Below are 15,895 nucleotides of genomic sequence, written 5' to 3'. Positions count from 1 at the left end.
TTGGTCAATCCTGTCTTTCCGGATTATGAAAATCATTTTAACATTTTTTTAGCTCTAATTTTTTTTAAAATGGTAAAATCAACCTAAATTTTTTCTAAATATTAATGGGGTTCTTTTATTAAGATTTTCAGTAAAACAAATTGACACAAAAAAAAAAATGACAAGTATGTTTATAAATTGACATATTAATTTTTTTCCTTTAGAAATAAAAAATATATTAATTTTATAAAAAATTTCATCCAAAGATAAAAATATATTAATTTTGTAAAAAATACATGAGTTGTGATTAATTCTTTTATATTTTAAATATTTTTTTCCAACAATTTAAGATGAGTTTTTATTAGGAATTCATTCCATAAAATTATCTAAAATTGTTGTTCAATAACTCAAATATAAAACGATATTCAGATGTACATGTTTTAATTAATTATATTTACAACTATAATGAATATTATAAAAGACAAAACTAGATACAACTTTTACGTTCGTAAAATATCCCATATTTTCTCACTTTGAAACATAGGTTTTCTTGCTCCAACAAGTGTGCTCTATTTTTTTTCACATTTTTATCTATCTGGTATCGCGTGTCTGTACAAACCCGTCTCCATCTTATAACTTTTATATTCCCATGAATAGAATATTTATAAAGATATTCTTAAAAAAATTTCTTATTCTATGATATATTAACTTGGTAAACATTTCATACAATATTTTTTGACAAAAAGAAATATATAGTTATTAGGAATTTTTGATACTATGTGATACAAGAAATAAACTAAATAAAACAATTTAAAAATTTTAAAAATATTTAAGTAAGAATAGTCTTAAAAGCCAATTAACAAATATAAAATCAATCATATTTAATAATAATAATAATAATTACTATTATTATTTTCACTAGGAAATATTTAATTATCGTTGAAAAGCTAAAAAATATAATTAAGTATAATCGGAGCACGAGGTTTGTAGATGATTGACGAGGAAGCCTCAGTGGACTTTTTCTTTCATTTTTTCTCTCTCGCTCCTTTTTATTTGTCTTTATTAATATTCAATTTTATTATTACATAAAATCTCTCTTTCTCTCTCAAAACTCTGAGTCGCGAATCTACGTTGAGTCGCCAAATGATGGGTACCCAAATTCTGAGACGCCTTCTTGGAAGCCCTAACTCATCTAGGGCTTTTTCATCCTTCAATCGGTCCTTCTCTTCATCCGATTCCTCCTCCAATCTGATCCGCGCCACTCTTTTCCCCGGCGATGGAATCGGGCCCGAGATCGCTGAGGCCGTCAAACAGGTTTTTCCATCTTTGATTGCGTTCCATGTTTGTCTTTGTGATTTCTTTCTGTTCCTTAATTTTCTTTGGCGTTCGTATTATGTGTTTTAGTTCCATTTGTTTGGTTCCGGAGAAAGGAAAGGTAAAGAAAGTTTTGAATTTGTGTGTTTGGGTTGTAGAATTGAAGGATTTTTGCTGACTAGGAGAAATGGTTAGTTGTGTTGGCTATATGATGTGATTATTGAATGGAGATTCACTTTTATTGTGGGTCGCGAAAGACATTATATTGTGTGATTACCAGAAGAAGAGGCTCTTGATTGTGTTGCATCTGGTACCCCCTGTAGTGGGGAATTAGGGCTCTGTTGAGTTGGGGGTTTAAATTGTGTTTCTGGGAACAAAATTTAAAGCTGTAGATTCTTGGAGACTTAGCTTGAGTTGAGGGATTTATGGGAACTTTCGCATTTCTTTGAACACACACACACACACACTTGTTTGGTTTTAAATCTTACAATTTCCCATTGAAATTTGACATTATTATTTATGCTTTCAAATCATGAGAATAACTGAATCAATTTCTATGAGAAACTGTTCTTATTTATCACTGTTTTGTTATCAAATTTATGCTATTAGATAGTAATATATTGGAAAATATAGCATATTGAATATAGGACAATGTACTAGCTTTATGCCCAGGGGGGTGTGAAATCCTCATACTCAATGAGATCTAACAGATACAGTGCTGGAGAAATAAATAAATGGTTGTTTATATTCTTGTATCTGAATGTGCTAGTAACATCACATTAAGATGCTTGTTTTTTGTATTGATGATACTTATTTAAGATGAATTTTCAAGTTGTGAAGAACTTTTGTCATTTACACTATTACAGGTATTTAGAGCAGCTGACGTGCCAATTGAATGGGAGGAACACTATGTGGGGGACCAAATAGATCCAAGAACCCAGAGTTTTCTCACATGGGAAAGTCTAGAATCTGTGCGGCAGAATGGTGTAGGCTTGAAAGGGCCAATGGCCACACCAATTGGAAAAGGACATCGATCCTTGAACCTTACACTAAGGAAAGAGCTTAATTTATATGCCAATGTTAGGCCTTGCTACAGTCTCCCTGGGTATAAAACTCGGTATGATGACGTAGATCTCATCACTATCCGTGAAAACACAGAAGGGGAGTACAGTGGACTTGAACATCAAGTGAGTTGTTTTCAAGAGGATTTAATGCTCATCTGACAAATACTTAATGCATAGAAATTTGAAGGATTTCTTGTAATTGGTGCCAGGTGGTGCGAGGTGTAGTTGAAAGCCTCAAAATAATTACTCGTCAGGCTAGTTTGAGGGTGGCTGAGTATGCATTTCACTATGCCAAGACCCATGGAAGAGAGAGGGTATCCGCAATACACAAAGCCAACATCATGCAGAAGACTGATGGCCTCTTTCTTAAGGTTGTCTGTTACAAATGCTTAACTTTATGTTGCATAATCATTTACCTATGCATCCTACTAAGGTGAGTTTTCTCTTTGTGTTGCAGTGTTGTCGGGAAGTTGCAGAGAAGTACCCAGAGATAAAATATGAGGAAGTTGTCATTGACAATTGCTGTATGATGGTATGATTGTTTTTATCATATGAATATAAATACAAGAGGGGGTGTGTGAGTGTTTGTTTCAAGAGCAAACCTAGTGGTGTTGAAATTTATCCACCATGCTGTAGTGAGTTTGTTTTCTTGCAAAATATGTAAGAAAAACGAGATCATTCTAGGCATATGATACAGAAATGCACTAGGATAAAACTAGGAACCACTCTAACTTCTCTCTTGAATAAACAGCTTGTGAAGAATCCTGCGCTTTTTGATGTGTTGGTGATGCCTAACCTCTATGGTGACATTATTAGTGATCTCTGTGCTGGCTTGATTGGGGGACTAGGCTTAACACCAAGGTATCTTCATTTATTCTATCATCTTTAATTTATATGATTCATATAGATCCTCACATCTTTCGGCTTCCTACACAGCTGCAATATTGGAGAGGGAGGTATTGCTCTTGCTGAAGCCGTTCATGGTTCTGCACCAGATATTGCTGGAAAGGTTAGTCACTAAAGCTACTGTATGATTTTTGGTCTCGTGTTCACTCATGCCTTGTGTTGCTACATATCCATGCATCTATGTTCATTAACTTCATTCATGCCTTGTGTTGCTACATTTCCATGCAAGATGCATTTACTTGTGCCTTAATAATAATAACCTTTTGTTGCTACATATCCATGCAAGATGCATTTACTTGTGTCTATAACCTGTATGCAATAGCTTTTCCCCTTTCTGCCATTCTGTTGTTGAGCATGTAGGTCATAGGTCATGGGTGGAACAATGCTACCTGAGGCTTTAAAAAGGTGCAATTAGATGTGGCCATTGCCTGGTCCTGTTTGCAATAGCTTTTCCCCTTCCTCCCATTCCACTGTTAAGCATATGGGTCATAATAGGTAATAGGTCATAGGTGAAATAATCCTATTGGAAAATGTTATTCATAGAATTTTTCAAAAGCACAAATGAAATTTAAAAGCTTTATTCTTGTTATAAATATTGGGAAGTGTTGACGGAATAATTTGTTTGCTGACTTTGAATACAATGATAAAGGAAAACTTTGCTTAATATATTAGTTTGTTTCCGATTTTTTTTTTCCTTTTTTTTATGTTTGGCGGAGGGAATTATGAGCTTGCAAAGTTAGAACTTTGAAAGTGGAACATAAGTACATGGATACCGGCAATATATAAAACTATATATTACTTGCTGAAACTTGGAACTAAAAATTATAGCTAAAACTTAAATTGAATTTCATTTTTATTTTTTTTATAGATAAAACCGCTTGCATTAAAAAATAAAAAGCGCCACTAGGATGCACCAAAGTACATGAGACATATACAAATAATGCCTAATAGCACAAAAAATAAGAAAGGACCCCATCAACAACACCCTCAGCCCAACCACTCAACAAAAACAAGTAAAGACAGAATTTATTTCTATGTACTTCTTTACCCAAGTAAACAAATTTCTAAGAAAGAACATCTTCTAAAAATGAGCTGAATGTTCCTTGTTATACCAGAGATTCCTTTCCTTCCATTATGAATTATCTATACATAAAAATGTCATGTTTTGTCAAGTAGAATTGTCAAACTGTGGTGTTGAATATTTTCAAATGTATGATATTGATGAATGTCTATGTTTCAACCATTTTAATCTTATTATCTTTCATAAAACTAGTTATATGTTGTTCTATACATATGTGTGTGTATTTTTTATATTATTTTTCTATTATATAGAAACTTAAGATAAAAATAACAAAACAATAGGCCATATCATTCATGAGTTAACAACTATACTCCATATTACTTGAAACTGAGGTAATGCATAATACTGGTACTTCCCAAACATTATAATTAAAAAAAAAATATATCATTCCTGTTGTAGTTGAGGCAGACATGATAATTTTGTTGAAAAGAGTTTCAGTATTCGGAATCTTTGGTGGGCAAAATGTTCTCCCTTGCTTCTCTTTGGGATTCGGTCTTCGAATCTTAGAAGGTGTAATAATGGTTCTGCAATTAATTATCTATCAAAAAAAAAAAAAAAAAGGCTCTGCAACTAATGGTGTCTTAACATGTTTCTTCCTGGATCAGAAGAGAAAAGCTTCATGTGCTGGGAAACCCTCATTCCTGGGTGGAAATATACACTTTTATAATTAATGTTCACTTGCTAGTCAATCTAGATTAGGGATTGGGTCATTTTTAAAGATTACTTGGGACAAGGGCTCCTTTCTTCTTGAGACCAGCAGGTTTGTTGTGCTACTATGGCAAAGATTTTACTCAATGACCATGGACATATGCTAATTTCTTAAGTAAGATTGTTCAGATTGGTCTTCTTTTAGGAAGTCACCCACCCTAGGGTGCATTGGTTGGGAAGATTAGAAGCAGTTTTTCCTGCTAAAAGAGGGTCCATTTTGTTAGACGATTATATTTATCTGTGACTTTTTGCTGTTGTTGTTTTCATTTATTATTTATTTCATTTGATATGTTACAAGGAGAGTGGTTCTTCTCTATTTCCTTCTTTTAGAATGGTTTTCATTTTATAGAAAATGCTTTTTCTTGCTAGTCATGCTTTCCCATTTTGTAGAATATGGCAAACCCAACTGCTTTGATGTTGAGTGCTGTCACAATGCTTCGCCATTTGAAGCTCCATGATAAAGCTGACCAGATCCAGAATGCCATCCTCAACACAATTTCGGAGGGAAGGTATAGAACTGCCGACCTTGGTGGCAGTTCAACAACAACTGACTTTACAAAGGCAATTTGTGACCATCTTTGAAGAATATTTCTGCATAGAATTTGTATTTTTTTTAACTGATAAGAGACCAAAAGTTGATATTTGCAACGGGTTCAACAACAGTTTGTTCCATGTGCTGTTCCTGTTGGAGCCACGGAGAAGACCTTTTCTAGTTGTTTTTTTGGGTGATCACCTTTGATGATGACTTAAATGAAGATCATCAGATTATGTCACTGTTCAGCGATAAATAGGTTCCTGGGCAGCTGCAGATAGACTAAAATATGGTTTAGGCCCAGGAACTTGCTGGCATGTACAAAACGTCTGAAAAATAAAGAGATGAATCCCGTCTTAGGAGCATGGTACCTTTCTCTATGGTCTGTTTGTTTTGTTTTTATCAATATACGCAAAATAAATGCACAATGAAGTATTTTTTTCTTTCCTCTGAAGCCTTGGTTTTCTATTCTTTCTATGCTTTAACTACTCTGTTTCCGACTTACAAATTCTTTACTAGTTGAGAACGTTTTATTTCAAGTATATATGTTTTTCCTTTTTCTCTTGAGGATGAATTTGTATGATTTCACAGCATGCACCCGTGGGCATGGAGTTGGGTTTAATCCTTGCACCCCCCTTCTTGGCATAGGGCATATTTTCCACAACTTTGTATGAAGATGGGACGTCCAAGACTACTAACGAGAGCAAACGTACATTTATCAAACCCAACCCGTCATCAAAAAGGGAAAAAAAAAAAAAAAAACATAAAAAGCAAGTATAAACTCAAAATTTTTTACTGGAATTATTTGATTTTATGTGGGAATAAATATTTTTTTAAATGTCTGAAATTTAAAAATTTTTGTTATAGTTTATACTCACTGCCATTTTTTTTTTGGATAAATTAAATAAAATAATCTAAGTTTTCTTCTCTGTATATTTTCTTTTTTTTTCCGTAATTGCTGTGATCCTATTTCAATCCGAACGCAGTCAGAAATTTATTGCATAATGAAATTATTAAATTAAATTATGAAATGATAAAAGCAGTTTTTGAGTATGAGTAGTTACGAGAAAAAGGAAAATAAATGAGAAAAGTGTTCTGTTGTCAATTTTATGTCTTTTTTTCTAATATTTTCTTACCCTCTTTAAATCGTATTCTTTGCAAAAAATACCCTTTTTCATAATTATTTTTTATATTCAATGTAAATTGAAACAAAAATGGTAAAAACTGAAAGGAAAATTATAAAAAAGGTGGCCTAGGGTTAATAATGAGCGGAGGCAGGAGCACTTATCTCAATGATTTATGTTAAGGACAAAATTTATCATATGCTAATGATAATTTTACTTTTAAATATTATTTTTTATATTATTCATAAATAATTTTATCATGATAATAAAGACAATCAATTAGCAATGCATATCTCCATTTCAGAGAAAATTATTATTTTTTTCTTTTAAACAATGAATCTGCTATTTCACAAAGTTTTATTTAGAAAAATCATAGATAAAGATAATTTTATTATTTACTTCAATGACTTGTAAATGATAAGTCATATCGAATGCTAAAATTGCCATCAAAATAATTTAATAAATTATGTATTATTAATTCAGTTTATTATTTTATATTGATATCATAAAGTTATTTTGTATTATCGCATTAATATGGTATGTTCAATAAATTTATCATTTTTTGTCACTTCTTGCGTGGGGTTTAAAAAATTTCAAAAGGTGAAAAAAGTGAGAAAAAAAAGGAATATATATTTGTAGACCCCGCATTTCGGTTCAATGCGTTTTTCACTCGATGATGAGTTCGATTTTTATTTTGAAAAATTGATTTTATTTGATTATGAAAACTGACTTGGAGTCGCCACTTATTTTTGTTTTATTTTTTAAAGGGTAAACAAAATAAGAAAGAAAATCCTAAGCGTGACTCCTTATTTTGGAAAAGGTGGTCTGTAAAAAATCGGATCGGGCTCGGGGATCAGGTTACTTATCAGGAAGGTACGGTTATAAATCGTAGCACCCTTCTAAGTCCCTAAAGTCGATTCTCTATTAATACAATGAAACTGACGTGACAATCAACGAGAAAGTCAATGGATATTCACCTAAATCATGCACAATATGAGAATCAAAACACGCAATAGAGATTGACTAGAATGGGAGTCGATGCGTACCTCGGCCACGAGCCACAATGCGTTATCAAGAAATGGGATTAGTACACAATTAATGAATACAAAATATAGTTCATGCATATCGGAGTGCAAAACGAAGATCAAGCAAAATACATTAAGTACAATAGTTGACGATCAAACATAAGGCTCTCATCAAAGCCCAATTTATTGTTCATGAACTAGTCCTCCAAATTTCGTGTTTTAGAATTATGAATAATTCATTATTGCTTATGTAAAAATCAAAAGAAATAGAATATTGTTTAAAAATCGGAGTGAAATTAAAGTTATTCGAGAGAAAATTGGATTTTTGGAGATTTATTTGGAAATTAGAGTCTCGAAAATTATTTGAAGATTGGAGTCTTGAAAAATTAAATTTAAGAATTGGAATTTTGGATATTAAATTTGAAAGAAATTAGACTTTTGGAAATCAGAAATTAAGTTAAGAAATTGGAATTTGGAAGAATTGTTTAAAATGGAATTTCAAAATAAATAACTAAAATAATAATAATTAAATAGATTAATGTGAATTTTGGGATTTTGGAATTAGAAATTAAATCGGGAGTTGGAAATTTTAATGAATTGTTTAAAATGAAATTTTAGAATAAATAAATAAAATAATAATAATTAAATAGATTAATGTGAATGTTGGAATTAGCGGAAGTGGAAATTTTAATGAATTGTTTAAAAATGGAATTTTAGAATAAATAAATAAATTAATAATAATTAAATAAATTAATGTGAATATTGGAATTTTCAGAAATAAAAATTTAATTCGGAAGTCGAAAGTTTTAAATGAACTGTTTAAAATGGAATTTTAGAATAAATAAATACAATAAAATAATTAAATAGATTAATGTGAATATTGGAATTTTTGGAATTAAAAATTAAAATCGGAAGTGGAAATTTTAATGAATTGTTTAAAATGGAATTTTAGAATAAATAAATAAATTAATAATAATAAATTAATGTGAATATTGGAATTTTCAGAAATAGAAATTAAAATTGGAAGTCGAAAATTTTAATGAATCGTTTAAAATGGAACGAAAATAATGATTAAATAAATAAACGTGAATTTTGGAAAATTTGAAATCGGAAGTTTTAAAGGATTGATTAAGAATGAAGTTTTGGGATAAATGAATGAAATATTAGGGATTAAATACATTAAAGTGAGTATGGGAATTTTCGGGTTTTAATTCAGAAATCGAAAGTTTTAAAGAATAGATTAAAAATGGAATTTTAAAATAAATGAATGAAATATTAGTGATTAAATAAATTAAAGTGAGTATGGGAATTTTCGGAATTTAATTCGGTAATCAGGAATTTTAGAGAATAGATTAAAAATGGGGTTTTAGAATAAATAAATAAAATAACAGTGATTTAAATAAATTAATATAAAATTAGAATTTCGAAAATTTAAAAAAAAAAAACGGAATTTTGAAGGGTTTTAAATTTGTCACGCGAGATAAAGGGTCATGCACAGATGCATAAACAGGCTTAAGGGCATTGAGATTATGCTATTGGGCTGGGCCTACAATGGAAAGGGACTCTTAAAGGTCATTCATGGGCTTGAGCTGCATTAAACAGCTTAGGCCCAACTAAAAAACCATCCCCATGAACGCGCTGCTCTCCCCCCCCTCCCCTCTCTTTCCCTTCTTTACTCCGCCGGAGGGTCCTCTGCCGTGTCCGCCGTGAATGCCTGGCACGCCATTGATAGGTTCGTCCTCATCCTTTCCATCATCGGCAAGCGACAAGGGCTCACGGCGGCGACGTAGCCCCTCTACCCGCTGTAGCCCTGCACCGCATGGTCGGATACCGTGACCGCTATGCCGCCGCTGCACTCACCAACGCCATAGATTCAGCGGTCCCTGCTTCTAGGCCTAAATGTTCATATCCCAGAATTGATCTATGGACTCAGTGCGGATGGTATAAACAAGCTCAACATATCCATCCATCATCAAACCCGAACGGGAATTCGACCATTTATAAGAATAGAGACCATGAGTGGTAGAGAGAACAAACAAGAGAAAATCAACAAAAGGAAAACAGAGTATGCGTATGCGAGCAGTCATATGCAACCTAAACAATCCTGTGGCCTTAGATATCCATAGCAAAAATTATCCAATGGTCCTAAAAGCTATATATAAATTAAAAAAAGGATAGAACCTTCTAAACTGAGAAAACACAAAAGAGAGTCGAAATCATACCTGGGCCGAAACTGATAAGCTCCTCCTTTGCTCCTCTCGAAAACCTCTCTTTGCGAATGCCCTTAGGTAGAATTTCTTCCTTCAAACACCACCTTCCTTCTCCAGCTCCGACATCTCGCTTGCCATTCCTCTTTTCCTCAAGTTGCTCATCACTCTCTCGCCACCATGCTCTCCTCCCCAAGCTCTCTAAAACTCTCTCCCTGTCTCACCCCGTAACTGCCTCTCCTCTTCTTTTCCATTTCTCCTATCTTCCCCCGCAAGCCATCAGCTACTCCACTATTCACCGCTCAGCAACCTCAGAAGCTCTAACCACCACCATGGCGAGGGTCACCTGCCTCGTCACGTGCTCCATGCAGCTGCTCCTCCAAGAAGCCCGGTCCCCCCTTCAAATGTCATCCTCCAGGCGCTTCCCAAGTGGCAGGAAGGCTAAATATAAATGCATATATATATAAAACAAAGCCAAATAGGGGGTCTACAATATTATTTTATATCATTGCATCAATATGGTACGTTCAATAAATTTATCATTTTTTTTGTCACTTCTTTGGTTTCGTGGGGTTGAAAACATTTGGAAAGGTGAAAAAAGTGAGGGAAAAAAAAAGATATATATATATAATGAAAGTAAAAAATTAGAGTAAAAATAAAAGTATGAAAAAAAACATGTTTTGAAAATATTTTTTAGAAGTGTTTTGATTTTAAATAGCAAATTGTGCTCATATATAATAATTTGTAAGGGTTAAAACTCAAAATTTTGGTTTAAAAATTGAGTGACTACTATAGAGGCTACATATTTTAAATGTCTTGAGAAAAGTGGACTTCTTTAAATACTTTGAATTTTAAATCTTTTTAGTTATATATGAATTTTAAATATTTTTTAGTTATATGACATTTCAGTATATTATTGTCCCAAATGACTTTTGAGAAATTCTCTCCATTTTGTCATAATCCAGAAATTATTAAGGGAGAATTATATTTTAGGGGTAGATGATCCCCAAATTAATAAAAGGTCCATGTAACTCTTCAAATTGAGCTCAAGACCCAATGAAAGTATGAAAATTGAGTTGAAGGATTTTATCTTTTAATATTTCCAAAAATGCCCTTTATTGATTTTGAGAAAAAAATTAATTTTTTTGAAAAATACTTTTATTTAATTTAATATTTTTTAAAAATATTTTTGATTTAATTTAATATTTTTAAAAAAAATACTTTTATGTAATTTAATATTTTTAAAAAATACTTTTATTTAATTTAATATTTTTAATATTTTTTTAAAATAAATTTATTTAATTTAATATTTAAAAAAGTATTTAATTTAATATTTTTTTAAAATAAATTTATTTAATTTAATATTTTTGAAAAAAAATTATTTTATTTAATATTTTTGAAAAAAAATTATTTAATTTAATATTTTTGAAAACCACTTTTATTTAATTTAGTATTTTTGAAAAAAAAATTATTGAAAAAAAATTATTTAACTTAATTTTATAAAATATTTTATATGTGTTCTTAAAGGGTATATTTGTCCGTTACTATTTCATATCCTTCAACTCAATTTGAAGAGTTATATAGACCCTTTGTTAATTTGGGGGTCCATCTACCCCCAAAACATAATTCTCCCAATTATTAAAGTAGATGACTCTTTTCAATCATTGTCACTTTCATTCCATCGGGTAATTTTCCCAAAAAAAATGTGTTTTTAAAGCGAGAAGGCATACAATGGCTTGGTAGGCATGTAATTGATTTGAGAAAAAACAAGAAATGTGTAAATAAAAGGCTGTTTAAGATTTTTTTAGGAATAAAAAAAATTATTTTACAATTAAAACTAAAAAGATAAGTTTTTATAAAAAGAATTTTATATTTTTAAAAATATAAAAAATATGTTTTTCAAAAATATATTTTAGTTAAAAAACATAAAAAATAAGTGTGGACCCCACATTTTCGTGCTCATGCGTTTCCCACTTGATGGTGAGCTCGATTTTAATTTGAAAAATTGATTTTTATTTGATTAAGAAAATGACTTGGAGTCGTCACTTATTTTTGTTTTATTTTTAAAGGGTAAACAAAATAAGAAAGAAAAACCCTAAGTGTGACTCCTTGTTTTGGAAAAGGTGGTTTGTGAAAAACCGGATCGGGTTCGGGGGTTAGGTTACTTATCGGGAAGGTACGGTAAAGACTGTAACACCCCTATAAGTCCCTAAAAACGGGTCTCTACTAATAAAATGAAGCAATCGTGACATCTAATAAAGAAATCAACGAATACCCGAATTGATCATGCACATATGGGAATTAATACATGTATATAGAGTGACCAGAGTGAGAATAGGTGCGTACCTGACCAACGAGCCACCATGCGCTATCAAGAGAGGAAGTTAGTGTATAATAACAATCACGAGATATGTCACGGAGCATAATAAAATCAATCATGTATCATAATCAAATTAATCAATTGATCAATCACATATGTGGGGCCCCCACCAAAGCCCGTTTATTTTAGCATGAATTAATTTCGTAAATTCCATTAATTGGAATTACGGAATTTAATCTTTGCTTATTTTAAAACGTTTTAAAAAGATCGATGTCATAAAAATGGTTTGCCAGAAGGAAAAATGGCAATAGAATTTTATTGAAAGTGGGACTTTGGAACCTAAGAATTCTATGGATGAAAAATTGTGGAGTTGGGATTATTTCTTAAAAAAACTGGGGATCTGGAAAATTATTAAAAAAAATGAGATCTGAAAAGTTATTGTCAAAGTCAAAGTGGATAAAATGGGAGATGTCACATGACCAAAGGTGGGCATGCAACTAGGCGCACATGCACGGGCCCAAGGAGGTCACTATTCTCTGCAAGTGCCATGGGAATTGAATCCAAAGCATCTCCAAATGCCCTGATAGCATACTGCTCAACTCTTGGATACGTATCAACAGCTGCCCCTACAGCAATAGAGCAAGAAATCTCAGCTGAGCCTCCACCATACACAATAAAATTATTGCGAACGATATTCCTAGCCATACACAGCGCGTCATGGATGCTACGCTTTGTCTCCTCTATTATCATTTTGTTACCATCACTAACAAATATGGTCACAACCCTTGAATTTGCACAGCGTTCGATGTACAACATTCGGTCTTTAGTGGTACCAAATGATTTTTCTCGAACCAAACTAGCCTTGCCCATCTTTTCTGGTGTCAATTCTCGGAACCTCGGCACAATTCTTCCACCTATGGCTATTGCTATCAACTCTAACTCCACACCTGGTCAGCATGGTTGCTCATTGTCTACGCAGCGGCCCTCATGTTAAGGTCCCAAAGTCTTACAGTCTTGTCCAAAGAATTGCCAAACTGCAATGTTTCTATACTGTTTGTTCCTTTCAAACAAGCCACATCTCTCTGGTATGATTCCAAAATAGCCGTGCCATTTAGCATCGCATCTGGATGTGCCTCTGGATGACTTGCACCAGACTGAAACGGGCTCTGAACTGCAGTTGTTGCAGATCTGAGAACACGGATGCTTGCGAGAGAGGGCGTTCATTGACTGATCATGCTGGTCGCGGAACAAACAGAGCTTGGCGGAGTCAACTATACATTACAGAACCGCAATCGACTCACTGCAGAAATCGCAGGGCACCCTCTCATCGTTACTGGGTTTGAGAAGTATCATTTTTCGAAGGAGAACCAATGACGAGGAGGGCGATATCAAAAGCAAATTGTTCCAAGGTGCTGGATATGGTGAGCTTAAAAAGATGAGAGTATGGGTAAGTTAGGTGGTGATATGGAATTTTTGAGGAGGCTTGGGAATAATGATGAGGAATCGTGTGCATGAGTCGCATGCATGTGAGAGGATGTGAAATAGGTGAACGGGAAGTTAATAGTGGAGGATGATGAATGGTGAATAATAGTAAGACGAATGGGTATTATGGGTAGGGAGGGTGAAATGGGCAGTGTAGGTGAGTGAGGAATGGGTATGGTGATGTGCATGGGCAGGGGATGAATGGTGGATAATGGGTATTTGGATGCAGAGAGAGTGAAGGCTATGACGGGAATGGCTTTGCTTGAGTCGTGGTTGATAATTGGATCTTGCTGCCTTCATAAGATGCATGGATGGAGGAGCTTTCACGTCAGGAAGCAACAAAGAAAGAAATTTGGGTATGGTTGGACTGGCGCTTGGATGATGGTGGAGGCGTTTCGCCGCCGGCGGCTTGAGGGCAGCTTTGCTTGCTTTATTCTGTGCAAATTCTCTATATCTTGTTCACCAAAGAGATCAAATTCTCCATCTCCGATCAGTAATGGCGCAAACGTCCTCAAGTTGAGATACATAAACTCACACGCACCACAGATCAATACCAGAAGCAGGGAACAAAAGAGAAAAAAAAGCCCAGAGTAAGAGAACCCAAGAGGGCATTAAACGAAGCCTCGTTTCATGAGTCATCCACGGGCTTATAAGCGGGTTGAAAGACTATAGTTTCATACAAAAGTAAGGATGTGGATTCGGAGATATTTCACAGTGAAACTAAAAACAGAGCCAACATACTCTTCAGCAAAACCAAGAAGGGGAGATGATAAAATAATGTCAACAAATCCATGGTTAATTCAGAGATTAGTAAAAGCTAAAAATACAACCTAGAAAGACACACCCAAAACCAGAAATGATGTCCGGAAACAAAACAGAGAAGATAACGAACAGGGTCCATACCTGAAAAACCTCCTCACAAGCGAAAGCTCGCCTGACTTCAAGCTCTCACGAAGACTCTCTAAGCTACCCCAGAAAATCAATCTGCTCCCCCAATCTCTGAATCTCCAGCTTGCTCCTCAAGAATGTCTCTCTAAGCTCCCAAAAACTTACCTCTCTGCCACCCAAAAATCTCTAACGGCCCAGCCTCCCCAAAAATATCACCCAACGGCAGCCCAGACCACCCTCCTGCAGCTGGCAACACCTCCTAAAGGAAAACACGCTCCCTTCTTCTAGAAGAATCCTATGCCACCTGTCAAACCTCCATTGGCAACCTAAAAGCATCATCTGATTCCGCACCAGCCTCTCAAGAGAAGACACGTGGTGGAGCAAGGCTCTTCCACGTGGCAAAATGAGTAGCATGGCCCCAAATGGGGGTCTACAATAAGTTAATAACATTTCAAATTTTCAAACAAAATTTTATTTTATAAAACATTACAAAACAATTCCTAAAAAAGGTTCTCAATTTTTTTAAAAAAAAATTATTTTCAAAAATGCTTCTCTAATAAAAACCAATGGGTTAGAAGATATTTTATCAGTATTTATAAAAAAATTACCAATCACATTGAGCTATAATTATAACTCTTAGAAGTTTATGTTAAAATTGTAATGGTTTTTAAAAAATAAAATAAAATATTAAAAAAAAATTATTCCTCAAATTTTAAAAATTTTAAAAGTAAATTATAAGAAATAAAATAAATCTCTATTTTTGTATAGAAATTTCTACAAATTTAAACTTGAATTAAAAACAATTTCTTATAGACGTATGAACCATTTGAGACAATTAAAGGCAGGCAAAAATAATTAAAACCTGAAGCCAAAGAAATTTTTTTGATAAAGGTTTCCTGAATCCAACAAGTTTGGGAAGGAAATGAAGAAGAATTCCGTGCCTGCTGCTTCATTTGCCTCCTTTCCTTCTTAAGAAAGCAAAAAATAGAAAATCCATTCCCAGATTTTCTTCAGCACTTATCCTGTAATTGTAAACTTTGTAACAATGTCAATTTTGTCTTGTGCTGATATCGTAATCTGCTTCACTATTATGAAGATGGATCTCTTGGGCTGTTTGTGGTGAAAGGTCAGTTTCATATCAAGCTTGCTCTCAAATCCTTTTATTATCCTGTATATTGCTCGTATGCATACAAGACCAAGAAGAATACAATTAGTCCTCATGGGATCAAATAGATACACTCCTTACGGGATTAAACAAATTCTCA

General features: G+C 33.4%; 2 protein-coding genes across 2 annotated transcripts; one reads left to right on the top strand and one right to left on the bottom strand.

The window, feature by feature from the left end:
* Positions 1-956: 956 nt before the first annotated feature.
* On the top strand, positions 957-6,038 carry LOC100263635 (isocitrate dehydrogenase [NAD] catalytic subunit 5, mitochondrial). The gene is made up of 7 exons (XM_002281790.4): positions 957-1,293; positions 2,160-2,480; positions 2,567-2,728; positions 2,815-2,889; positions 3,109-3,218; positions 3,294-3,366; positions 5,443-6,038. Exons 1-7 carry the CDS (start codon positions 1,123-1,125, stop codon positions 5,632-5,634), a joined length of 1,104 nt encoding a protein of 367 aa, XP_002281826.1. The 5' UTR covers positions 957-1,122; the 3' UTR covers positions 5,635-6,038.
* Positions 6,039-9,346: 3,308 nt separating this feature from the next.
* On the bottom strand, positions 9,347-13,130 carry LOC132254207 (T-complex protein 1 subunit epsilon-like). The gene is made up of 2 exons (XM_059739361.1): positions 12,768-13,130; positions 9,347-9,583 (listed from the first exon to the last, which is right to left on the bottom strand). Exons 1-2 carry the CDS (start codon positions 13,128-13,130, stop codon positions 9,347-9,349), a joined length of 600 nt encoding a protein of 199 aa, XP_059595344.1.
* Between the last annotated feature and the right edge of the window lie 2,765 nt (positions 13,131-15,895).

This window comes from Vitis vinifera, chromosome 8 (assembly GCF_030704535.1).
Source record: "Vitis vinifera cultivar Pinot Noir 40024 chromosome 8, ASM3070453v1".
In the NCBI taxonomy this organism is placed as follows: Eukaryota; Viridiplantae; Streptophyta; class Magnoliopsida; order Vitales; family Vitaceae; genus Vitis; species Vitis vinifera.
Note: the sequence above shows the minus strand (reverse complement) of the source record. Positions and strands in the feature narration are given on the sequence as shown.

Coding starts and splice junctions, on each gene's coding strand:
- LOC100263635 (XM_002281790.4), top strand. CDS start 1,123: ATGATGGGTACCCAAATTCTGAGACGCCTTCTTGGAAGCCCTAACTCA. Junction 1,294..2,159: donor TCGCTGAGGCCGTCAAACAG/GTTTTTCCATCT, acceptor ACACTATTACAG/GTATTTAGAGCAGCTGACGT. Junction 3,367..5,442: donor CACCAGATATTGCTGGAAAG/GTTAGTCACTAA, acceptor CCCATTTTGTAG/AATATGGCAAACCCAACTGC.
- LOC132254207 (XM_059739361.1), bottom strand. CDS start 13,130: ATGGGCAAGGCTAGTTTGGTTCGAGAAAAATCATTTGGTACCACTAAA. Junction 9,584..12,767: donor ACCTCCTTGGGCCCGTGCAT/GTGCGCCTAGTT, acceptor TGGTGAGTGCAG/CGGCGGCATAGCGGTCACGG.